Raw genomic sequence first — 27,224 nt, 5'->3', positions numbered from 1 at the left:
AAGCTGGCCTTGTTTTTCTGGCAAGGTTTTTGCTGCCACAGGCTTCTTTTTCAATAGCTTCCGTAGTTTTGTACATATAGTGGCAGCCACCTTTTTTGAGGTGACACACTTGTCTTTGAAGTATTGGTGCAGAGCCTGCTGTATTTTTTTCTTGCGTATACGAATTAACCTCTTGTATTCATCCCGGCTTTGTCCGTCTCGTTGATTGTCGTGACTACGTTTTTCAGTATAGACACTGATGATTTGGGTGTAGTTCACGGTTTTTCAGAGCGGGAATGTATTCCTAAGATTTTATTGGCCGTTTCTCTGATGATTGGAGCACTCTCACCAACCAGACGTTCGTTATACTCTGTGGCTGGGACTCCCGTGAGTTGGATGCTTTACAGGTTATTTAAAAGAGCGGTTTTTTACTTATTTCTTGTTTCGATGTTTTCAGCAGATCGATACAGTGTTTTAGGTTGCCTTTCTTGGACTGTTGGGGCTTTTGGAGGTGCATACGGAGTTCTGAAATGACTAGGAAATAATCTGAGTCAAAATCACCACCATATTTTATATATATTCATATTTAAGGGTCGGCCGTCTGGGGATCTCCACGTGACTTTTCTGCTTTCTCTATGTCGAAACTTTGTTTCGGGAATGAAAAGATCGTTATTACGACACAAAATAATTAGCAAGATTTTTTCAGTCTGCGGGAAAAGTGCATAAGCCTGAATGATTGAAATGTTAGCAATATGTACTTTAAAACGGGCGATGATGATACGCTCTAAGAGTGGTTTTATGGCAAGTAGAGATTTTCTTAGCACGTTTCGAGATTAGAAAGCCAACACTTTGACGGTGAACTTTGACGGTGAACACCATCGCTTTGTCCTGGAAGCATAAGGATTTTGCCGTTTATGGTTTCCATTCCATTTAAAGAAAGGTCTCTGATAGTCAAATAAAATCCCAACGGTAGTGGTCGATTTCATTTAAAATTGATTGCTTTTCTACCGATTTAGCTAGTGTTCGTTTGTTGAGCGTTCTAAATAAAAGTGATGTCTTTGGGGTAAATATTAATTTCTTCTCTGACTGGAGTGTAGTCAAATCGGATAAACGGTCGTCGATTGCAAGGTAGGTGGTAGTTAAAACATTATTATTATCATCATCTACAATTTCATTTTTCTACTGTATATTACTCTAGATATCAGACCATCGGTTTCCCTGGACGTGGTAGTATAAGTTCCTATTGTATTTTCGCCTTTTCATTAATATATACAAGAGAAGGAGTTTCGTGGCTGTTTTGTAAGGATAGCGATATGCTGTTCCTATCTACCTTTAGCCATTGTCCATGGTTCCAGATCATCTGCCCTTCACAGTTGTCCCTCTTCACAGTTGTTCCAATTTCCTGTCAGTAAAAATCAGGAAACGAAGCAGATGCAAAGAATTCCATTGTTAGTCAATTTTGAAAAGTCTGAAAAATTAGGACACTACAGGAGTTTAGCCTGGGTGATGCAAGCCAATCCCTGTCTCCTTTGAATCAAGTTTCTGTTTTTCAGTCAAAACTGAAATCTTTTCAAAATTTTGCCAATTATCAAGCCTTATTTCTTGTCACCACAACACCAATTTTCTTTGTGCTTACCCACCCCTGGTGCTTTGACTGCTTGATGTTTCTGCGTTTCTCACTTATGCAGTGATGACCTTTGAGTGGATGACTACTCCAACGAGCCAACTTTTTGGTTTGTTAGGTTATTTTCTGTTTTATTAATCTACACAAATAAGATAGAATCTATTTCTGCGTGTCTGTGTTTCCTTACTACGCTCCTCATCCGTTTACTATGAAATGCTAAGAAGCTGTTGAGTACTTTTGAGAAGTTTTAGGCATAAAATCTCCTCAATACCCCTTTCGAATACTTTTCATGCTGACTGCAGTTAGAGACTCCTAAACACAAATAAGTGGAATAAATGAGATTTAGGTGACAGAGTGGAAGTTCGTATTCCTAATCTAATTCTTCAAATACCTTGAAATTTAAAAATACGATCGTTATTAATACGCAGGGGGTATTTTCAACCAGAGCATATTTTCAAGAGGGAATTCTCTGTGGGCAGGAGAACTTTCCACAGGGGGATAATCTAGGAGGATAATTTTTCGTGGGGTAATTGTTTGGGGTGATTTCTTAATTTTTTCAAATTGTAAGGTATAATCATTAGTACAACAGAAGGGGAGGTGGGATTTTATGAAGGAGTAAAGGTAATTTCCCGGTGGGAACTTTCAGGGGAGGAATTTTCCTTGACTTTACTTTCTTTTGAGATAGCAGCAACGCTAAACGGAGAAGCTAAGGCTACATAAGCATATTTCTGGCTTAACAAATAAATTCTGTCTAATTTTAAAAATTAGAATTTATCTAAAAATTTCTTTTCTCTGGATCTACAATCCTCAACTAATACATTGAATCAAGAAAGAGTATTTAAGCATAGCAGGAAAACTACTAGTTTGTATGATAAGAAGCAGCTTTCAGCTCAACAAGTTAGCGTACACTTTATGTAATTTAATGCTTGATGTTGTGTTAAACTCAGAATATACAGGTTCAGGAAATTTAATTTATACGTTAGGTGTGAACTACCGGAATGTGAAGCTAATGAGATTAACTGTTCAAAAAGCGTGTGGACAGATGCAATCAACGCTTCTTCATACCCAGAAGATACTAATGCCTTCCGATGTCGCAGATTTACGAATATATCGCTCGTGGAAGGTTTTTGTACTTCGGTAGAGGACGTAAAAAACGAAACCAGATGCAACAAATGGATTTACGACGACTCTGTCATGAAAACTTCAATCATTAGTGAGGTAAACTTCGAATAAGAAAATTTAACTATGTTCGAGCTTTGATCATAAATTCAAGTTGTACCAATGATCAATGGTAGATTCGCACCATTTAAGTTCTATCATTATTTTCTGTCAGAATTAGGAGCTATTGAGATTAATTTATTACATGCCTTCAAAAAATGCATATATATATATCTATATATCTATGTATATATATATATATATATATATATATATATATATATATATATATATATATATATATATATATATATATATATATATATATATATATGTATATATATATATATATATATATATATATATATATATATTATATATATATATATATATATATATATATATATATATATGTATATATATGTATATATATATATATATATATATATATATATATATATATATATATATATATATATATATATATATATATATATATATATATATATATATATATATATATATATATATATATATATATATATATATATATATATATATATATATATATATATATATATATATATATATATATATATATATATATATATATATATATATATATATATATATATATATATATATATTCAAAAAGGCTCATTCAATTATAAATTGAGAGAACTAGTGCCCTTTTTCAATAGTCTAGAGGGTCGGAGGGCAACAAGCCCCTCTCCCGTAACAACCATTTCCCGAAACCATTCTGATCAAAATTATGATATAGCCATTTTGTTCAAATCAGTTGAAACTAAACTAAAAAATTATGTTTTTAAGAATGACAACCCCCCACAGACCTCAGAACAAGGGCTGTAAGTAATGCCCTAGGGCCACAAAAGTTTTCTGTAGAAAGTGTTATAGAAACTTCAAAAATCACTCATTCGATTGGAAATTGAGAGGACTAGTGCCCTTTTTATGAGTCGAAAATCATCGAAGGGCAAATGGCCCCCTCAAGTCCATCATTTCCCCAAACACATCCAATAAAATTTTAAGATAGGCAATTTGTTCAACGTAGTTGAAAGGTCCAAAAATATGTTTTAAAGATGATACCACCCAGCCCTCAGGGCAAGGGTTGTAAGTTTTACTCTGGGGATATATAAAGGTTTAATAGAAAGCCTGGTCATATAAATTTGGGGGGACTCATTGGATTTGTAATCAGAAGCTCTAGTGCCCCGTTTTAAGAGTCAAAGTGACCGAAGGGCAGCTAACTCCTCCTCCCAGCCACACACGACGTATTGTCCAAAAACACTTCTAATAGAATTTTGAAAGAGTCGTTTTATTCAAAATAGTCCAAAAGGCTTTTGGGGTAGGAACGAACCCCCAGAGCCTGGAGGCAGAGGCTGTATGTTATTCCCTGGGGGCTGTTAAGGTTCTTATGTAAGTGATGGATGTATGAATTTTAGAGGAGGCTCATTCAGTTAAAATTGTAACTTCTGCTCCCTTTTTAGTCAAAACTAATAGAGAGCAGCTAGCTCTATTCCCGACTACCCCTCTTGACTATACGAATCTGATTAAAGTTTTGAGATGGTGATTTTGCTCAAAATAGTCCAATATGTCCAATGAAAATAGTCCAATGAGGTTCTTATGGAATGGGTGGTCACATAAACCTTAGATGGGTCTCATTTAATTTGAAATTTGAAGTTATATTGCCCTTTTTCAGAGTCAAAATTGATTTGAGAGCAACCAGTCTCCCCACGCTCATCCATTTACCCAAAGACTCCAATGAAAATTTGGCAATAACAATTTTATTCACTGTAGTTGAAGGGTCCAAAAATTATATTTTTGAAGAAGACAACCTCGCCCCCCACAGTTCTTAGGGTAGGAGATGTAAATTGTGCCCTGGGGGTCGATGAGTTTCTTAGAAAAAGGGTGAAAAAAGGGTCAAAATGATCAGATGTAAGCTACCCCCCAATAATTTTTTCCCAGAACACATTCAATAAAAATTTTGAGACAGTCATTTTATTCAAAATAGTTTAAGATTGTATAACAAAGCTCGTGGGGCTGATACGAGCCACCAGAGCCTGGGAGCGAGAGTTGCTAGTTTCATCATGGGGAATTTAACGTTTTTAGGGAAGGCATGATTGATTAACTTTAGAAAAGGCTCATTTGGTTGAAAATTAGAAGTTCTGGTTCCTTTTTAAGCGTCAAAAGAGATTGAGGGCTTTTATTCCTCCCCTCCCTGAAAACCCTTCTTTTCACCAAAGGCATCTGATAAAAACTATGGGATCCCGATCTTGTTCAAATTAGTCGAAAGGACATATAATATTGCCTCTAGGATTGGCAAAACCTCCCAGCGCCCTGGGGATAGGTCTGTAAGCTATGCCATGCGGGGTCGTAAGGTTTTATGGAATGGATGGCCGTAAAACTTCCGACGGGCTAATTTGGTTTGAAATTGGAAATTATAGGGCCCATTTTAAGAGTCGAAGTGGTTCTAGGGTAACACGCCCCCCCCTCAACGCTCTTCTCTTAACATTTCTATCCGAAATTCAGAGATAACAATTTTTTTCGTCGTAGCCGAAAGACTGGGTAATTATGTCTGGGAAAAGACATCCCCCCCGTACAGCTATCAGGGTAAGGGTTGTAAGTAATGCCCTTGGGAAATATAAGGTATAAGGGACATAGAAAGGGTGGTCTTAGATGCTTTTGAGGGGACTCATTAGATTGGTAATCAGAAGTTCTAGTTCCATTTTAAAGAGTCAAAGTGATTAGAAAGTAGCTACCCCTCCCCTCCCACACACACACACACACACAAACACATTGCGTTTTCCCTGGATGCATCCAATAGAAATTTCGAGACAGTCCTATTATTCAAAATAGTTCAAATATCATATAACAAGACTTTTGGAGTTGATAAAAACCACAGAGCCTGAGGGCAAGGGTTGTAAGTTATGCTCCTTGGGTATTTAAGGTTCTTATGAAGGGGATGGTTGTATTAAACAGAATTTTGATTTTGAGAAACGGAATTTTGATGCTAAAAGATACATCAGAAGAATTGAATTTTCATGCTGATTCTAAATATATATGTTTCATTAAATTTGGTCTTTGTCATCAAAAGTTACGAGATTACTCCATATATGAAATGGGTTGTCCCCTCCGCAATCCCTTGCTCTTTGCGCTAAAGTTTGACTCTTTGCCACAATTCTACTTTTTAAAACAATTAAAAGCTTTAGCGTCTTACTTTCAGTTAATTTTTTTTTTTTTTATTTAATTTTTTATCAAGAGCATAGATAGATCTTTGCGAATAGTATCAAAGTTTTTTTTTTTTTTTCAGGCCAACTAGAGGAGAAATAAAACTAAATTAAAAACTACTATTTGTGACCAGAGTTTTAAAAGGATGTATTTTACTAAAATTGCTAAAAAAAATTTCCAGCATATAAATAGCAGGCTAAAGTGCAATTTCTTAAGAGAAAACTGAAAAGATTTACAATATTACTTTCTTTTTCCCTGAAAAGATTATCAAACAGTTCGTGGTAACGAACTATAGTAAGGAGCGACTCGGTTCAATAGCGACTCGGTGCATCAATAGTTGTATTTTTATGCTGATTTTAAATATATAAGTTTCATCAAATTTAGTCTTACCCATCAAAAGTTAGGAACCAGAGAAAATTTACCTTATTTCAAAAATAGGTGAAACAATCCCTAAAATTCATTGTATCCTAACGAAAATTGCACCATCAGATTCAGCGTATTGGAGAACCCTACTATGGAAGTTTCAAGCTCCTATCTGAAAAAATGCGGAATTTTATATTTTTGCCAGAAGAGAGATCATGGAAGTGTGTTTATTTTATTTTATTTCTTTTCAGGGGTGATCATATCGATCCAGTGGTCATAGAATGTCACAAGAGGGCTCATTCTAACGAAAACTAAAGTTCTAGTGCCCTTTTTAAGTGACCAAAAAATTGGAGGGCACCTATATCCCCTCCCACGCTCTTTTTTTCCCAAAGCCAACGGATCAAAATTTTGATATCTTCATTTTGGTCAGCATAAACGAAAAACCCAATAACTATGTCTTTGGGGACGACTTAATCCCCCACAGTCCATGGGGGGGGGCTGCAAGTTACAAACTTTGACCGTCGTTTACATATAGTAATGGTTAATGGGAAGTGTACAGATGTTTTCAGGGGGAGTTTTTCACGTTTGGAGGGGGGTCTGGGGGATGAGGTGACATGAGAGGATTCTTCCATGGAGGAATTTTTCATAGGGGAAGAGAATTTCCATGACGGGGTGCAGGATTTTCTAGCATTATTTAAAAAAACGATAAAATAAATTAAAAAATATTTCAACTGGAAGTAAGAAGCAGTATTAAAACTTGAAACGAACAGAAATTATTACGTATATAAGGGGTTCGCTCCATCGTCAATATCTCACTTTTAGGCTGATTTTTTTAGTAATTTCAACTATTTATTTTACGGCCTTTGTGACTCAGGGCTCATACAGAAGTGGGACAAAATTGAAGCTTTAGTGTAAAGAGCCTGGTATTGACAGGTGTGCAAACCCCCTCATATACGTAATAAAAATATACAAATATAGAAGTTCGTTACGTAAGTCAATTCGTAGGTTACGTGTATTTATTACTAATAAAAACGTTTGTAAAAAAAATTAAAAGTTCTATTTTTAAGTAACTAAAAACTCTAGGGCAACTAGGCCTCCTCCCCCACTTCTTTTTTAATCAAAATCGTCCAATTGAAACTATGAGAAAGCCATTTAGCAAAAAAAAAAATAATATGCATATTTTGTTTTAATTATTCATGTGCGGTCAGCCAAAATCCAAACATACATTAATTCAAAAACATTCAGAAATTAAATAAAAAAAACAAGTTTTTTCAACTGCAAGTAAGGAGCGAAATTAAAACTTAAAACGAACAGAAATTATTTCGTATATTAAAGAGGTTGTCCTCACCCCTCAACGCCTCACTCTTTACGCTAAAGTTTTTTATTGTTTTAAAAAGGAACTGTGACAAAGAGGCAAAATAAACTTGTTTTTTTCTTCAATACTCGTATAAGCTTCAGAGAAGACTCATTTGGTTGAAAAATTGAAAGTTTTCTTCCATAATTATTGTCCAGAGCAGTGTTTACTATGTCACTTAAATTTAAAACGGCATGCACAGTTAAATGTCTTTTTCTAAAACCAAATTGAGTTTCAGACAGAAGTCTGTAATTCATTAGATGCTCATATAATTTTTTTTTGCACTATTTTTCCACTTATCTTTGAAATGAGGGGTAGTTTTGATATAGGTCTACAATTTGAAAGGTTACTTGGAGTCCCAGACTTTGGAAGCGGGATGACTTTTGACATTTTTGGTGAATGGGAAGATTGACCCTCTGCCATTGATAGATTTATCGAAAATACTAGTACTGGAGGAACTTTCGGAAGCACTGATTTTAGCGTAGCACTGTTTGATTTTATTGAAGAAAAAATCATCTTTATTTCTTCGGAATCGCAAAGTTGTAATTTCATTTTAAAATCTTGACCTCTTAGGTCCTCAAAAGTAGATTTTTCTGTCAGCAACTGTCTTCTGTAAGCAAACAAATCATATACTCGACAAAAGTCCAACAAGTACAAGGACAAAAGTACAAGGACAAAAGTCCTTGACCTCTAGGTCCTCAAAAGTAGATTTTTCTGTCAGCAACTGTCTTCTGTAAGCAAACAAATCATATACTCTGTCAAGATCTCGAACTATTTCATCTCCAGAATTTAGGCATTTCTGTTATGGAGCAGGATTACCTCTGATCACTTCATTAATGATTTTCCAAGTGGCTTTAGGGTTTGATGGATTTTTCTTAAATTCTTCGCCGTAACAGTCTCTCATTTTCTTTCGTCTAGTAGAGTTATCTACATTACGTTGATCCTTAAACTGTGCAGAGTTAAACTCATTTGGTTCATTGATGTGTGCTGTATACAAAGCATTTCTTACATCAGTCATTCGCAGAAGTTCATCATCAACCCACGATTTTCTCGCGACTTTTTTTCTTATTTTCACACTTTTCAGTGGCTTCATAAAGACGTAGTAGAGTGGTGTTGAACTTTTCAAAAGCCAAAGATGGGTTATTCTCCCTAAATATACTCTCCCAATTTCCAAACCTAGCTCTTCTGAAAACTTTTCAATGTTGTCTGGCTTTAGATCTCGGATCTGTATATTACGTACTTGTAAATACGTAATAGTTACGTACTTGTAATACTTTAGTACATACTTTTTTTTATACGAATTTCTAATTTTGCTAGGACTGGCAGGTGATCAGAGATAGGCAAAATTATAATTTCTGCGCATGTAGTTGCTACTTTACGTGACGAAACAAATATAGTGTCAATCAAGGTCGCAGAATGCTCGGTGATCCTCGTAGGAAATATGACCACATGATTTAGATCGCGAGATGACGTGAAATTTAAAAAATTAAGATTCAAACCAGCTAGTATTTTCAGATCATAATTAAAATCTCCTTCAGATCATAATTAAAAAAAAACAGCTTCTGAAAACACATTGAATTACTGTAGAAAACATTTTAGAAGACCATGAAAAGGGTTTATAGTAAAATGTATCGAGTCGGACAGTTTCTGGTGTAGCACTTTAAGTCTATTTAATAAATCTGGAGCCCCGAAATTTGTTACCATATAACTGTTCTTGTACCAGGGAGGAAGATACAACAAAAATCGGAGGAAACGGAAATAAGATGACTTGAGAGCCTTTAAATCTTTTCTTTTTAAAACAGGATACAATCCAGAAAGATATAAAACCGAGTTATCACAAAAGCAAGAATAAATTTGTGAAAGGGCTTTGCGGTTGTATTTCCCCCTGTTCGCAACAATTTTAGAATAACCCACTTTAGTACTTTTTTTTATGCGAATTTCTAATTTTCCAAGGACTGGTAGATGATCAGAGATAGGCAAAATTATAATGTATGTGCATGTAGTTGCTACTTTACGTGACGAAACAAATATATTGTCAATCAAGGTCGCAGAATGCTAGGTGATCCTCGTAGGAAATATGACCACAGGATTTAGATCGTGAGATAACATGAAATTTAAAAAATTAAGATTCAAACCAGCTAGTATTTTCAAATCATAATTAAAATCTCCCATCATCATAAATTCCGAACCGGAATTTCTTACTTTCAGCATTAAATCCTCGAAACCAGCTAAAAACGATCAAATATAGCACTTGGCGGTCTATAAATAATACGAAATGAAAAATTCTTTTCTTCAAATCTAACTTCAACAGAGTAAAATTTCAAACTCACCCTCTAGCCGAACCTCAAGATCATCACGCAGCTTTTACTGTAGAGAGTCTCTTGCTAGAAACGCCAGTCCACCTCTGTCCACTCGTGAACGGTTTGTCGATTCCAAACAATACCCTGGAAAACTAAAGAACGAAAGAAGACTACCCTCACCCAAAAACGTTTCACATAAAGCAAACAACTGAATAAAATCATTTTCATATATAAACTATACCTGCTAAAACGACCCGGCCGGAAACTTAAAGTCGACTGCTCTGCCACAAGCTTCGATAATAAATTTGTGTCGATATCAAATGGGTCTTGTTCATATCGTTTAAGCCGCAAACTTAGTAGATCAGTACCCATTAAAACGAAAAATAGTAAATATTGGTATTACTATCGAACAATAAAATAAAAAATAAAAAAATATCTGAAAAAGAAAAAAATTAATCAACAAAATCACATGCAATCAACAAGTGACCTTATTCTGCGAATGGAAGGGTCGCTTGGCCTTTTCACAACGACATTACCATGGTCTGTCCAAACATACTTGACACCAAATTTGTCTCTCCCAATGTTCAAAATGTCTCTTCGGTGCTTTGTTAAATCCCATGTGATGCATACACCGGTACGTGCTAATTTTGCTTTTTCTTTGAAGACTTTTCAGGCAATATCTTTTCTTTGAAACTTCACCATTATGGGAGCTACTTTACCAGAACCATCAGCTCTGATCTTGTTCTGCCAGAAGCGAAATACGCTTGTAATATGCCTATCCGTTATATAACTAACACCTAACTTCTGCTTAACCAAATCAATCACAGTGGTATTCAGGTTTACACCCAGCTGTTGTTTCATACCACGGATGACGAGACTATCAAGCAGAACTTATTGGCAATAATCATCAAGTCTCACCTCTATGCGATTAACGCACTCCTCAAGATTTTCAATCTGTGTTCTTAGGGTTGTGAGCGAAATTTCAAACTTTTCAAACGTTGGATCATATTCAACCGCAATAGAGTGGTACACTTTGCTGACATTTGTATCCGCAGAGTCACCGCTAGTAGCCATTTCTGCTACTTTACGGGCTATATCATTTCTTAGACTCAACTTAATTTTTTCCAAATCTTAGTTTTTGCCCGAGGCCTGAAGTCGCAGGTTCAGGGTCAACCAGAATAACATTCAGAGCGGCGAAAGTCTTACTACTACGATATATATCAGGCATCGACTCTAGCCCAGCGAAAGCTTTATCTACTCCTTTCGATTTTTTTTTTGAGGCCTGTTGAAATTTAGCCTTTTTGGACGTGGTATTTGACTCAGCGACTATATATTCACTATACTGACCGTAGCAGAAAACAATGTATTTGTAATCTCCGTCACCCTCAGTTGTAACTTTCATTACTCTTGATGGCCAGAGAGGATGTCCTGCGAAGTTGACTAAAACCAAGTCAAACTGTTTAAACTTCCGCATTTTAAGGTGGTAAAAATAAACCGCAAAAATATGAAATGAAGAAAGAACTTGAAAAAAAACGCGAAGAGAAACGTGAAGAAAAGTGAACTTATCTTTAAGCGAGGGCCGTGCCTCGCCAGTGCTTTCGGTTTCCAATCCAAACTGCGCAAGGTTGGCCCATCTGCTTGCGGCACTAAACAATATTCTTGAACATACGGATCCTGATTGACAGCTTTTTACGAAAATCGTTGAAACCAATTCACTTGTCAATATGCCTCACTGTGAAGATAGATAACACAGGGGAAATGCAATCCAATTTTGGATTGCTGACTAAATCCAACTAAGTTTTAACAGTTCCGTTCGTAAGAACACAATTAATTCAATCTTGCACACTAGCTCGAATCATCAAGAACTATATGAAATTACAAATATTTAATTTTTTAGTGAAATTAAAGAGCGAAGTTGAAACTTAGGACAAAAAAAATCATTGCTTGCATATTAAGCTATATTTCCCTGTGTTTGTAGAGTTCTAAAATTAGTGCTTCAATGAAAACACAAAATAAACGTAAGAGAAGAATGTCCGATTAAGAGTGGAAAATTCCATAAATAGGCTGCAAAATTAAAAGACTATTGTACAAGAATCTCAACATTCTCTCACTGGCCAAGATATCGATAACTTTTACTGGTGCAATTGTAATTTTATAGACAAAAAGAAACTTTAGTAAGCTCAGTTATCAGTAAAATGTTACTTTGCATTTTTTTAGTTTAATTTTTGCTCGTATCTATTATTTGAAATGGTAACTCGTTATAGATTACCTTTATTTGATTTTGGGTATCTAATACGTGAATATGATAAACATACGGTCTTACTTCCTACCTCTCTTCAATTTTTACAGGAGATATATGCAGTTTTCACATTGATAACAATTCAAAGGGTATCTTATTACCGACAAAACCATAAAAAGAAATTAATTTTTTGTTCTAAATGGATAATGAATAAATAAAATTTTTAGTTTGGCAGTTTTTTGTTCAAAACGTGTTTTGTTTTGTTTTTATTTACTAAAATGGCTGGTAGAAAGGGTATACAAAAGGGGAGATGTTAAGCCTCCGGTTAAGGGTTTTCGACCGAGAGATTACAATGATACCCTACTTATGCTTCCCAGCCTATTTTCGCAAGAAATGGCACCAAGAAGTGTCATTTTGGTTCCCACCTATTTCACTTTACGATGAAGCCAAAATTTATCAACAGCACGTGGATATGAGCAGGAGCTTCAGAACGGGCCATTTTCCGTCCCCATCTCTTTGCGATACTTGATTACTCTGACGGGATAAAAAGAACCCCAGCTACTGCTAACCATTTAAAAAAAAGCAAGTTTCCTTGCTTTTGAGATGAAAAGGGGGATTTAAAAGCATCTTTTTCTTGTTTCCCTGAAAAATTGAATTGCAAACTTAGAATTTATATTGCCCGGTATTTTTGCCATTTTTAAGAAAAATTGATGTTTATCAGCACAAAATGATGGAAAACCCACTTTTACTTTTGCGTTTGTAACAGCAGAGTAGCGTTTCTAAGGTAACTTCTAAGGTAAGGTAACTTCAGAGTAAGGTTTCTAAGGTAAGGTTCTCTCGTTACTTAAAAACGGCACTAGGTATTGTGAATTACTTTCAATTGAGCTTTCTTCCAATAGTCTATAACTGAAAGAGTAATATGATCACACCGAAATAAAGGGGAAAAAGAAAATCAGTGTTAACCGTGGAAAAAAGCGATTCCATGAGCGCAATAGATTTTTACTAATGACACAAACCAGTATCACAACTATCATTGTTGAATCACCTTTGAATAAGACATTATTCTCACAAGACCGTTTCTGTTTTTTGTAAAAAGTTTTCTTAAGCTTTCGATTGCTATGGGTAGACTGTGTTTTTAGGAGTAGCATTGGACAACTCATGAATGAGCTGCATTGGTAAAGAAACACCCGACAACTTATCTGAAAAATATCTACCATGATCTATTTTCCCTTCTAAGCACTTTCAAAGTTTTCAATTTCAAAATTTTATCTCGAACATAATTTAAGATTTATAAAATAAGCTTATAGAAAAGACGATGAAAATAAAAGACCCGTCCTAGAATTTAATTAAATAAAAAAACAAGTTTTTTCAACTGAAAGTAAGGAGCAACAATAAAACTTAAAAAGAACAGAAATTATTGCGTATAAGAGGGGATTTTCCCCTGGTCAATACCTCGCTCTTTACGCTAAAGTTTTAATTTTGTTCCAATTCTTTAAGAATAGCCCCCAGAATCACAAAGGGTTTAATTACAATAAATAGCTCTTTTGAAAGTACTAAAAAAAACTTTAGCGTAAGAGCGAGGCATTGAAGAGGGGACGAAATCCCTCATTTACGTAACAATTTCTGATCGTTTTAAGTTTTATGCTGTTCCTTACTTTCAGCTGAAAAACTTGTTTTTTATTTAATTTCTGATCGTTTTTAAATTATGTTGGAAAATCTGGCTCCCCTTCACGGAAAATTCCCTTCCCCCATGAAGTATTCCTCCATAAAAAGAAACCCTCCCATTTAACCTTCTCCCACTGAACCCCCCCCCATCAGAAACAATCTCCCCTGAAACGTCTGCATACTTCCCAATACCCAATACTATATGTAAACAATGGGTAAAGTTCACAACTTGCAGCCCTTCCCCCGGGAGCTTTGGGGGATTAAGTCATCCTCAAAGACAAATTTAATAAAGTTTTTGACTATGCTGAATAAAATGGCTATCTCGAAATTTTATCGGGTGACTTTTGGAAAAATGAACTAAGGAGGGAGCCTAGTTGCCCTCCAATTTTTTGGTCACTTAAAAGGGGCATTACAACTTTTAATTCTGATTCAAATGAGCCCAAAAAATTCAAAATTCCATATTTTTGCAGATGGGAGCTTGAAACCTCTACAGTAGGGTTCTCTGATACGTTTAATCTAATGGTTTGATTTTCATTAAGATTCCTTGAATTTTAAGGCATGTTTCCCCCTTTTTTCGAAAATAAGGCAAATATTCTGAGGCTTGTAACTTTTGATGGGTAAGATTAAACTTGATTAAAACTTATTTGAAGTCAGCATAAAAATTCAATTCTTTTAATTTAGCTATTGGTATCAAAATTTCATTTTTTTTTAGAGTTTCGGTTACTACTGAGCCGGGTTGCTCCTTACTTGCAGTTCGTAATCACGAACTGTTTCATTATGTAAAAAGAGAAATAAATTCGTTGAGTAGTTCGTTTTTAATATTCATATCAAAAATATTTTCCGCCCTGATACATTTGATCTACTTCAGCATTGTCTTATTAACCGTAATATTTACCGTACATTTTCCTTTTTTTTTCAGTTTAACCTTGTATGTGACAATGCCTGGGTTGAGCCTGTTTTGGCTTCAGCGTATATGTTTGGCATGGTGATAGGGTCAGTATCGTTTGGAGCAATTGCAGACAAGTAAGTTCTACCAAATACAATTTTGAAATATGTGACGACATAATTTATTTATTCTTAAGTAAGAAACCTGAAGAAAAAGTTTAAAAGGCATGAAAAAGTGTTGCCTTAGAATAAAAACTGAAAGTAAGGAGCAACATTAACACCTGAGACGAACAGAAATTATTACGTATATGAGGGGATTGTCCTCTCGTAAATATTTCGCTCCTTAAGCTAAAGTTGAAATTTTGTCCCAATTCTTTAATAATTAAATAAAAAAACAAGTTTTTTTAACTGCAAGTAAGGAGCGATATTAAAACTTAAAACGAACAGAAATTTTCTGAATGTCAAAGGGGTTGTCCCCTCCTCAAGGCCCCGCTCTTTACGCTAAAGTTTGACTCTTTCTTACAACTCTACTTTTTTAAACAATAAAACTTTAGCGCAAAGAGCAGGGCGTTGAGGAGGGGACAACCCCTTTCATATACGAAATAATTTCTATTCGTTTTAACTTTAAATGTCGCTCCTTACTTGCAGTTAAAAAAAAACTTATTTTTTGCATGCAACTAGAACTTTTAATTTTTTTACGAACGTTTTATTAGTAATAAATATACGTAAATTACGAACTAAATTACGTAACAAACAAAAGTTACTGAAGCTTGATAAAAAAAAGGAAAACGAAAAAAAAATGTAAAAGTAGCTAAGATGCTAAGAAAGGAGGGTGTTTTTCAGACAATGAAAAGACAGAGTAGATACTTCGAAAAGTAAGTATCTCCCACCGAAATATTAGTCCAACTCTTAAAGAAGGAGCAAAAATAAATATAAACAAGTTTTTGATGGGTTTTTTAAAGTGTCATATTTTGATTTCATTTTGATGTTCTTGATATTTCAAAGACCTACGTAATGGCTCTACTCAGCAAATGTAAGAAAACCATTATAGACAGTAAGAAAACCCCTTGTAATGAATGCACTTACTGAGCATTCACTTGCGGAGAATAAAAATAACAATGAGTAAAACAAAAGGAAATTTACCAAAGACCGTAACATTTTTTAAACCATAAGATTTTTTCGGCTCTATATCTAAGAGCCATCCTCAGTAAAGTAAGTGTATAAATAAAATAAAACTTACAATAAAATGGAATCTTTAAAACTGTTCAGATCAAATCAACCTTGTCAGGTAAAGCAGATTGTCAGGTATAAGCTTACTTCATAATTCAAATTTAAAATGAACAAAAAATAAAATCAATGAATAAAGAAATCCAAAACGAACAGAAATTGAAATAAGTAACGTAGTAGTAGTAATGCATCAAACGTTGTAGTGGTAATAACTTAGTTTCGTATACCATAGACAATACCTTAGGTTAACCTCAGGTATTGAATTTTTGTTTCTCAAGTTATTAAGCTATAGTCTTTTAGCACGTTTATAGAAGCCTCTTATTGTTCTAATTTAATGACCCTTGTGTTGCAGAAGTTTTGACCCGACAATTTTGGAGAAAAGGGAGTATCGAAGGGCTCTAGTTGCCCTCCAATCTTTTTGGTCACTAAAAAAATACACTAAAACATTATTACTTTCCGTTCGAATGAGCCCTCTTCCGATACTTTAGGACTATTTGGTTGATACGGTCACCACTAAAAAAAAGAAATAAACAGGCATCCGTCGCTAAACTTAATGAATCTTACACATTTGAAATCAGGAAAAGGGAGTAACTAATGCTCAGAAAGCAAAATAATAGATACTAACTCGAGTTTGAAATTGAACATCTTACTTAGTAATTAGTAAACTTGTCCTTTGTTGTTTAATTTCATATTGTATGTTCATTTTATTTGTAAGAAAAACAAGTATTTGCCAAAATTCCTTTGTGCACCCTAGGACCGTAGCAAAACAAACTATCTTCACGAAATAGACATTGCCAAGGAAGGTGGGGAAAGAACATAACCACTGAAAAGAAATAAAATTGAGAATTAAGGCCGTTCCTCGCAATAATATTTTGAAAATAGTATTCTGATGCCATGACCTCTCACAACCCACTTAACACATTAAATTTCCTTAATATGCCCGCGTTTGACAAAATATAATAAAGTCGGTAACATTTTTATTACACATACCCCACAGCAATTATTACAAAAAGTCAAAAGCTTCCATGAATGTCTTTCAAACTCTACCACCAAGGGCTTTGAATCAATGTTCACCTTAGCGTTAATAAATTCTGGACAAAGCTAAGCTAAGGCTATCAGATCAATAAGACTTCAATAGTAAAGCATTTCTGGAAAATCTTTCACGTCCTACTACCAAGAACATCGAATCTGCACTGGCGTAATTTCTATTTTCAAGAAAGTTTTTGAAGGAATCATAACATTAAGCTCATTGTCGACAAACAGGGATGAAAGAATATTTAACAGTATAACTTTAAGAAAAACTTAAACTTTAAGTCTTGTTTCTTCACAAATTGATGACTAGCCAGAAGCCTTGGCTTTTTACACTGGAAAATGATCACGCCAGTCCACTTCCAGGATAATTTACAGTGAACTATGGACTGAAAATCAGTAAACCAGTTGTAATACTGGCCAAGTTTATCTCCCATATCAGTGTAAAAGCCTTTTCTGTTTGAGCAATTTTTAAGAATCATAGTCTTTTGAAGAATGTTTTTATGTTTCAATTCTAGGTAAAATTTTGGCAAAATTTAGGACAACTTTTGAATTCTGGCAAGATTCAGCTTATTTGTGTGTTGATACTTTTTAGAAAATATGAATTAATCCATCATGGTGCATATTATTTAAGAGGAATATTAGCTTTTAATATAATTGTTTCAGTAGCACTTTCAATAGTAAGTACCAGAATTATCCATCTCAAAGGATAAAAATCTGAGTAAATCGTAAAGTAAATCATAATAAATTGGGTTGATAAAAGTTTCAAGTAGGAATATAGTTTGGAAATGTAACACAACTATTACTCTCATGATTTACGTTAGTAAAAGCGTTTTTAATGATCGGAATCAGCATCTTGCACCAAACACCAGAATCAGTGTAAAAGACAAATACCATTAAACATTTTCAGTCGTTCCTGATTTACTGGGGGAAAAGCCTGCTTTTGAATTGAATAGTGTTAATGATAAAAAACGTCCCTACTTTTGAGTTGTGATTGTAATGATAAGGCTGAATTTACTGACTCTCTGTCTATCAAGAATTGCACGAATGCATGCGAGTAGCCTGTATGAGCAGGGCTTGAATTACTCTGAAAATCGAACCCTTTGTGCATAATAGTTGTCTTTGAACCTTAGTTTTGATGAGTTGTTTGCCTTTCAGAATCGGCAGACTTAAGACATTCATGGTTGTCGTTGCCATAGCAGCCACGGTGCAAACGGCTGCGGCTTTCTCAATTAATCCTGAAATGTTTTTTGCCCTTCGCTTTTTTTCTGGATTCTCTGTAATCGGACTGTATCAGCTTCTCAACGTCCTCGGTAAGTCAATTTAGATCCTTCCAAATTCATAAACGAGTTAAAGCAGTAAGCTGAAAAGGTTCAAAAGCCAGAAGAAAGGCTGTAGCTTTCTCTTCAGAGTCAGAAAGCAAGGTTTTCTGTTATATTTCTTACATTTTCACCAAAACCCAAAAAAAATATACCTGAAGTAATATTTATTCATAATATCATATCCATCCCTTCACCCCTCCACGTCTAAGAAAGGGCTTGACAGGCAGATGCAAAAATATGTTTTCTACTTAACAGTCCTGCTTAAGAGGTAATTCAGTTTCATCTGATTATAACGACAAGAATACGCCCCATTTTGTATCGTCATATTTTGAGTAGTCTTTAGTGGATACAAAAAGACAAAATATGGACAAAGTCTTATGGAAATCTTTCAATTTCTTCTTTACCTCCCTTTATTTTGCCTTAACTGAAGACAGATTTCCTCCGCCAAAGGCCAGAGCAGTCAACTAGAAAGTCATGAATCCTTCCATGTAGTACTAGAGTTCAGAACAAAAACGTATCACTTTCGGTTTGGAAGTATTGCAGGATCCTTGGCTATATACTCAGTGAATATATTTTAAATTCTTTGTCATGTTTTTCTGGTCTGCTCAACGGTATCAAGGGACAAATAGTACTACCTTGGTTACGTCGTAAAAACTTTGCAATAGCATTCATAGACTCAAAAGCTTTGTTTTAAGATCCAGGAGATCTGGAAATGTTAAAACCAACTATGAATCACGATTTCAATCACAATTTCAACGCCTGGAGGCTTAGGATACAAATTTCCCAATAAAAACGATATAGAAGAATATACATGAAATACTTGTTTGTTTGGTTTAACAAAAGATAAATATTTTTTTTTTTAATTTAGTTTGGATTTCGCAATACTTGCTGAATTGGTCACCAGCGTCCTAAATATACTGAAAATGATACTGATTACTGATACATGAAAATGAGTTTTTTTTGCGGATTTGTAGTTTTGTCTTTTTTAAAGCAAGCTAATCTAATTCTGCTCCATTCATGAAAAAGAAGAACAATACGAACTTCTGAAATAGAAAATACATTGAATAAAACACTGTCATAGGTGATTTGCGGAAGGTCGTCAAGGGCTTCTTAGTAGTTATTACCCCTCTCAAAAAAGTTTTACCAACTGAATTTTGGCTGAATTAGGAACAATCGAAACTTCTGAAAAGAATTGCAGGTTTTTATGTGCATGGAATAATTTTTTGTATTACAAAATCTTAAATATAATACCTAAGACAGTTTTTGGTATTTTTGTATCAAAATAGGATCCGATGCAAACTCTTAATCTTTACCAATGTGTAATTTTATTTGCTTTTAGTTCTTGATTAATTTAAGAAACTTTAAGAGCTCCACTAAAACAAAAGTGAGTAGAAAATTACAACAAGTATCCGAGTCAAACTCAAAACGAGCACAAATTAACAGGAGTAGGGCTGATACCCCCTATGCTCTCTCAAGACCATACCATAATTTGTACTTTACTGAAAAAAAAATGACAGTGGATCGTTAGTTTAAATGCATATATTGATGTATATTCCTTAAAGTTTAATACTTTTTTATATATTAAAGTAAAAGAGTGAGGGGGTCGTAAGCCCTACTTAGGTTAATTTTTGCTATGTTTTAAGGTTGATTCGGTTATTTATTGTAATTTATGTTCGTTTTGAGTTTCGTTTGATTTATTGACGGTGATTTGTGGTAATTTTTACGCTTGGAAGGTTATTTGACATTATTTCTGCTCACTTTTGTCCTTTGAAAAAAATTTTTGTGGAAAGAGTTTTTTAAATCAATTTCTGTTCACTTTTTATTGATGTTGTCTTTTTCAAGAAAAAAAAATATAGTTTATATCTTTTTGGTTTTTTTTCTATAAGAATCAATAGTTTGGCTTGCTATTTCAAAAAAATTTAATACTGACTCAAATAGTAGCGTTTAATTTAAGTTTATACCTCCTTAAGTGGACCTGAAAAATAAAACTTATTATTATTCCGAAAAAACTCTATGTATGCTCATTGAAAACCTGGAATCATTGACACTCTTTGATTTATTTAAATTGTAAGAGCAGAAGTGGTATTACTAGTAGCCCCGAAAGTTTCAAATTACGACCCCCAGTCGTTCTCCATATGTTCCTGAGGTGACTTATTGGCAACCATACGCACAGTGTCTTTTCATTTAGTTTTAAAATATATTGTGCCAATTGCGTAATTATGGAGAGTTGACATACCCTATATTCCTAGAGACATTGCTGCTCGACTGTTCTACTATGCTGACCGAAATTGCTGTCTTAAAATTTTCATTGGATGAGCTTTGAAAATGAATCGGCTTGGGAGGAGGGCTTTTTGCACTCCAATCTCATTTGAAACTTAAAAGAGCGCTAGAACTATCAATCCAGTATCAAATTAGCTCCTTTACATGTTTCAATCATATTTCCAGCTAAAAATCCGTTCTTGAGATACACTCCTTTGGCAATGTGCCTGCACATAGAGTCTTGAGCACATAGATTTAGTCCAAATTTTCTCTCGATATTTTAATGTAGTACTCTGGTTGTAGTAGTAGCAGTGAAGCAGCTGTGGTGGTGATAGTTGTGGTAGTAGTAGCAGCGTAGTATATTTTTGGTCATTTGATCATCTCCCTTATCATTGCCTGAAATTTCCAAGTTAATGTACCCAGTCATTCCTAATTTACGCCCTTTTGACCACCCGTATACACATAATGTGTTTTTATTTAATTCAACACTCCCTTTAGCCTTTTCTGAAATGCTCACCTTAATACACTCTGTGTTTTTGGAAAGTAAATATCAAACGTGCATACCTTCCTCAATAACATATACTATATGTAAATAGTAAACGAATTGCCTAACGTACTGCCCTTGTCTTGGGGGCTGTGAGGGGTTGACGTCCCCAAAGGCAAAACTACAGGATCTTCCAACAATACTGGAGAAAGTATACATATCAAAATTTTGATTAGATGTTTGTTTGGAAAATGATGATCGCTGGAGGGCTGTGAAAATGATGATCTTTGCCCTCACTTCACTTTTGACTCTGAATAAGAGCACTATGACTACCGATTTCAAATCAAATGAGCCCTATCCGAAGATTATGCGACCCATTCCATAAAAACCTTATTTGCCTTCGGGGTATTACTTACAACCCATGCCCCCAGGGTCTGATGGGCTATTTCAACCCCGAAGGCCTTTTTATATGATCTTTTGACTATTTTGAATAAAATGGCTATCTCAAATTTTTATTGTATGCATTTGGGGAAATGAAAACCTCTGGTGGGGCCTCCTATCACTTTGGACTCTTAGAAAGGACACTAGGACTTCTGATTTCCAATTGATTGGGCCACATACGAAGTTTATACGACCATCTTTTCGATTAACATCCTAAATGTTAACAATGGGCAACTAATATAATTTATAGCCCTTGTCCTGAGGGCCGTGGGGGGTTATCCCCAAAGCCATAATTAATAGAGCTTTGAAATATGCTTAACAAAATGGCTATCTCAAAACTTTAATTGTATGCGTTTGGAAAAATGATTTGCGAAGGGGGAGGGGGACTGCTCGCCCTCCAATTATTTTTGACTATTAAAAAGGGCACTAGAACTTTAAATTTCCAATCCAATAAGCCACCTCCGAAATCTATACGATCACCCTTTCCGTAAAAACCTTGTAGGCCCCCAGGGCGTGACACACAATCCTTGCCCTGAGAGGTGTGGGGAGTGGGGTGGTCGTAATCTCCAAGGATACATTTATTGGACCTTTCACCTACGATTAACAAGATGGCCATTCAAAATTGTGATTGAATGCATTTGCAAAAATGATAGGTGGGGCGCTGGTTGCTCTACAGTCAATTTTGACTATTAGAAAGGGGAATAGAACTTGAAATTGCCGATTTCTTTCGAAGGTCCTTTGAAATCTCTAGAACGATTCCTTCTTTAAGAAGTGCCCTGGTCAAAAAATAAAAATTGTGCCCGCATCGCTCTTTACTTTGGCAGCGCGATTGCACTGCCTATGATCATTGGACTATTTTTCTGGACAAATAGCTGTCTCAAAATTTCTACCAGACACATTTCGGTAAAATATGATGGGGGAATTGATACCCTCTGATCACTTCAATTCTTAAAAAGGGCACTAGAACTTCTAACTACTAATCCAATGCACCCTATCAAAGGTTTAAACGACCACCCTTTCTATAAAAACCTTATACGCCCCGGGGCACAAATTAAAAACCTTGCTCTGAGGACTGTGAAGGGATTTCATCCCCAAAGACAAAATTTCTGAACCTTTAAACTTTGTTGAACCAAATGGCTATCTCAAAATTTTGATTTAATTTGTTTGGGGACATCATGGGTATGGGGGAGCTGGTCACCCTCCAATCACTTTTGACTATAAAAAAAGGCACTAGCTCTTTCAAGCTCCGATTGGATGAGCCCCTTTTGAAGTTCCATCTTTCTACACGAGGTGCACATATTGCCCACATCGCTCTTCACTTAGTCAGCGCTTTTGAACTGTCTATCATTATTATTCACTGATGCTTATTGCTATGTTACCATATTTTTGAAATTTTTCAGGAACTGAGTATGTTGGAAGCGAAATTCGATTGAAACTTACATTTATACAAAGTATTTTCTTCAGCATTGGCTCATGCTCCGTTGGAGTTATAGCTCTCTTTATAAAAGATTGGAGGGTTTTACAGCTGGTTTACGGAGCACCAGGCTTTCTATTACTTCTTTACTGGTGGTAAGTTTTAGTTGAACTATCTTTTCGGTACTTTTACAGCTGGTACGTTTACAGAAGGATAGCAGTATCCCTTTTTTGGATTTAAACGTGCCCTTAGGGGATAAACTATTAGAGCTACTAGTCCCTAAAGACCTTATTACACACACCTGGGTCTGCCGCAATATTATAGCGAACGTATATAGTACACCCACGTAATAGGAAATGTTTTTTTAAGAGATAAAGGTACATGTTACGTAAATAAGAATGTTTTCTAGGAGATGCCGGTGACTGTTATATAATATGGAGGATTTACTTTGATTGTTACGTAACAGGAAGGGTTTATTTTGGTAGTTACTTAATAAGGTTTGGGTTGTTACATAATTGGGTTTTTCAGACATTTCTCTTCTAAGACGTTTCAAGAAATCCCAAAGAGTTTTCAAAGACATTTATGTTCAAGACGCTTTTTCAAGACGTTTCAAGACACCCCAAGACGCTTTCTAAGGCATTTTTTTCTTCAAGGAGTTTTTCTTCATGATTTCTTTAGTTCTTACGTGATAGAGAAATTTTTACTTGTGTTAAGGATGACGCATTCACGCGTGGCTTGTTTCTTCGGGTCCCCGTGGGGAATTCCCGCTCGTAACTGACAAACACATGGATGTTACGTAATAAAGGTACACATATCAGTGTTACATAGTACTTTTAGAGATTTTTTTTTCCTAAAACTGCAATAATTGAGATGCTGAGGGGGAAAATTGATTACTAAAGTTTGGTTATAGCTGAAGTGCACCTGCTTGCCAAATAAAGGTTTAGAAGGGTATTATAAGCCCAGCAAAGCGATTCTTCACTTCCTAGAGATATGACCCTAGCATTTTTGAGGGTGCTTCTTAGAGAATTTCTAGATTTTTTTTTCTTTGAGAATAATGTAAACTTGTTCAAAACATAGGAAAATACTCATTCTTTGAGAATTTTTAGAGATGTAACTTTAGAGAATGCTCCAAGTTTGCTCTAAATATAGCAAAATGGGGGCAGAACATATGTGACTTAATTCTAAGTTTTGTTAATTTTTTCTTTTGGTATTATTTTCTTTCAATTACTAGTCTATGACATTCAATGGCTGACCCTCCCTAACAAGCAATTTTACGGGAAGGGGCTAGAAATCAATCCCAAAGGTAGATTGTTATTAGAGATAAATTTAAACCAAATTAAGAGTTATTCCTGACAGGATTTAAGGGAAATGCTACGTTTCTTTGAGCAATGGCTATGCATATTCACGCCACTGTGACATTGTGTGTCTGATCCACCCCCTAGTGAGCAGTTTCACTGCCCCCTTAACATCCACTTCCACCGGGTGCCTATAAATTAATTCCAATGGGACCCTAGCAAGCGATTCCAGCAGGACCCCTAATAATCAATTCCACCGGGACCTTAGCAACCAATTCCAGTGTGGGATGACAAATTTCAGCGCCAGTGCATATCTAGAAGGATTCGACTCTCTTTTTGAGGTAACCGGAAAAGGTGATAGAAAGGGATGCTTTTTTATCCAGAATTGAATCTACCGACTCGAAAAAAAATGCTTTGTTCGATTTTCGACAATTCATAACGGTGTAGAGGTGCTGAAGGACTAAAAGATGTACTATGGGGACCAAAAGATGGCGAAGTGATTGAGCACGCTATGGGACGATGATAAGAGAATTAATAATCAAACATGACCTTTACTGTATTGGCTTGCAAATCACTCGATACTGCAACATGAATTAAGTTGGAAGTTTTCAAAGACTTATAACATACGTAAATTCATATCATGTTTAATCCAAACAATCAACAAATCGCTCAATATACCCTTAACTAGTGCTTTACGTGGCGACACTGGAAAATTTGGCTACGTTCATCTGAAGACCCAACAAGAATTAGAAATTCAGTTTTTGATGCTTAAGACACACTCCTCCCCCAACCTACAAAAGAACCTCCGACCTTTCTCCATAATAGCTGAAGCTCTATTATATACAACTATACACAATTTTTTCAAGCTTCAAGCGAATCATCTACTCATATTAAGCGTAAAATAAATGTCTATATTGCCCTTTATTTTGTAGGAAAACCGGAACGTTTTTACTACCTTTTAGGATACTTTTGGCTAGAATTGTTGTTTTCCACCACGAAATGACTGAAAACACCGCATTGCTGGGGGACAGTCTTTGTGGCTAAAATAAATGTCTATCTTAACCGTTATTTTGTTGGACTACCTGCATCGTTAGAAACCAATGCATCACCAAACGGCATTACTGCCTCTGAAATAGGAGGCTAAATATGCGTATAGTTTATTGGTAATTCTAAATCAATTAACTAGTTCAGAATTTTCATACAATAGCTTTTCGGATTTGTTTTCGCTAGAATTGTAGTTTTGCACTACGAAATGACTGAAAATGCAGCTTTGCTGTAGGACAGTCCTTTCGGCTAAAGTAAATGTCTATGTTAACCTTTATTTTGTAGGATTACCTGCACCTTTAGCAACTAATGCACCACAGTACGATATTGCTGCCTCTGAAACAGGAGGCTTAATAGGAGTATTGTCTTCCGATAATTCTAAATCAATTGACTACAATTTTCACACAATAGCTTTTGGGCATTTGTTGGCTAAAATTGTTGTTTTGCACCACAAAATGCTTGAAAACGCCGCTTAGCTGTGGGACAGTCTTTTTGACCAAAATGAATATCTATGTTAACCGTTTGTTTTGTAGGAATACCGCACATTTGGAAACGAACGCGCCACCGTACAGCATTACTAATCCACTGCCACCCCATTAAATTCCTTTTTTTAGTATTTTTTCAAATATGTTTTTTCAATATGTGATATCCAGTTCTTCTTCGCCTGCTTCTGACCCTACGTTAAAATGGTTCAACCTCCGATTCCGCCGGTTTCCACCCTGATTCAAGCGATTCCAAACCTTGCTCTGGTTGTGTTAGTTCTGGTTCCCCCACTTCCATCTCCAATTCCAAATCCACCAATTCTGCTCCAAGCTCTGTCGATTCCAAAATTTTTTATACATGTGCCTCCGTGGTAATCTTCGGTCGATTTCTGACAGTAGGTAGTTTATTATAAGTTTTCGATCAGTATCATTTCACATTGGAAGGATAAGCACTCACATGGAACTTATTGCCTGCTGATTTTTCTCTCCATTAAACTTCTACATTGATGTTTCTCATCGTGAAATTGGTTAAGATCTTGGAGCTTGTTGCGTGCTGATTTTTGTTCGTGAAACCTGTTATATGCTGATTTTTCTCTTCGTAAAAATTGTTCATTAATTTTTTCTCCTCGTGAAAATTGTTTTGTTCATGGAACTCGTTGTGTGCTGATTTTGTTCTTGGAACTTGTTGTGTGCTGATTTTGTTCTTGGAACTTGTTGCGTACTCATTTTTGTTCGTGGAACTTGTTACATTTTGATTTTTCTCTTCATGGAACTTGTATATTAATTTAAATAGCGAAGAAGTCCCCATTACCTTTCCATCACAAACATCAAAAAACAAAAATAACAATAGGCAATTCTTTTTGCAAGACAGTAGGAAACAAACTAGAATAAATATTTCGGCCATGTGTCCAAAGGCCGTCCTCAGTAAGACATAAATATATAAGAAGAATAAACTTACAACAGGATAAAGTCAATACAACTAAAATGAAAGATTTTTCTAAACAGTCCTAGCATCCTTATCTTAGCGAAGCTCAATCAGGACTGATAAATAAAATGTGATGAAACGAGGCAATTCATTGAAATGAAAGAGAGTGATTCAAAAACACCTTTTAATGCTAATCTTGCTTATTGGCTGCTGATTTTGAAGGTCTATTTAGTGACAGGTTCTGTGTTAATATCTATTGATTTTTTAAAATATTTTGTAAGATCATTTTTAGTTAGATTTTTATATAGAGCATTTAGTGAATATTCTCTCATTTCCCTGTTTAAGGAAACATTATTGTTACCCTTAAGTCTGATTTCAATTGGTTCTCCAACTACTTGCTTTATACCTAGGTCATTGCTAATAAGGGTGGCTTCTTCAAAGAGTATTTTGTGGCTAGGATTTCGTAACACATGGCTGCTTAAAGCAGAATCA

General features: G+C 35.2%; 1 protein-coding gene and 1 long non-coding RNA gene across 2 annotated transcripts in view; one reads left to right on the top strand and one right to left on the bottom strand.

Annotated features, from left to right (window-relative positions):
• LOC136043835 (organic cation transporter protein-like) overlaps positions 1-27,224 on the top strand; it is an 88,447-nt gene that overhangs the window by 5,097 nt on the left and 56,126 nt on the right. The window contains exons 2-5 of the mRNA XM_065728770.1: positions 2,587-2,821; positions 14,845-14,948; positions 18,225-18,379; positions 22,973-23,141. Of these exons, the coding sequence (XP_065584842.1) occupies positions 2,587-2,821; positions 14,845-14,948; positions 18,225-18,379; positions 22,973-23,141 (663 nt within the window). The remainder of the gene's footprint in view (positions 1-2,586; positions 2,822-14,844; positions 14,949-18,224; positions 18,380-22,972; positions 23,142-27,224) is intronic.
• Positions 1-27,224, bottom strand: part of LOC136043836 (uncharacterized) — an 84,891-nt gene that overhangs the window by 50,834 nt on the left and 6,833 nt on the right. Inside the window, exon 2 of the long non-coding RNA XR_010621739.1 lies at positions 10,052-10,173. This is a non-coding gene — a long non-coding RNA (uncharacterized LOC136043836). The remainder of the gene's footprint in view (positions 1-10,051; positions 10,174-27,224) is intronic.

The sequence above is a fragment of the Artemia franciscana genome, chromosome 2 (genome assembly GCF_032884065.1).
Source record: "Artemia franciscana chromosome 2, ASM3288406v1, whole genome shotgun sequence".
NCBI classification, from domain to species: Eukaryota; Metazoa; Arthropoda; class Branchiopoda; order Anostraca; family Artemiidae; genus Artemia; species Artemia franciscana.
Note: the sequence above shows the minus strand (reverse complement) of the source record. Positions and strands in the feature narration are given on the sequence as shown.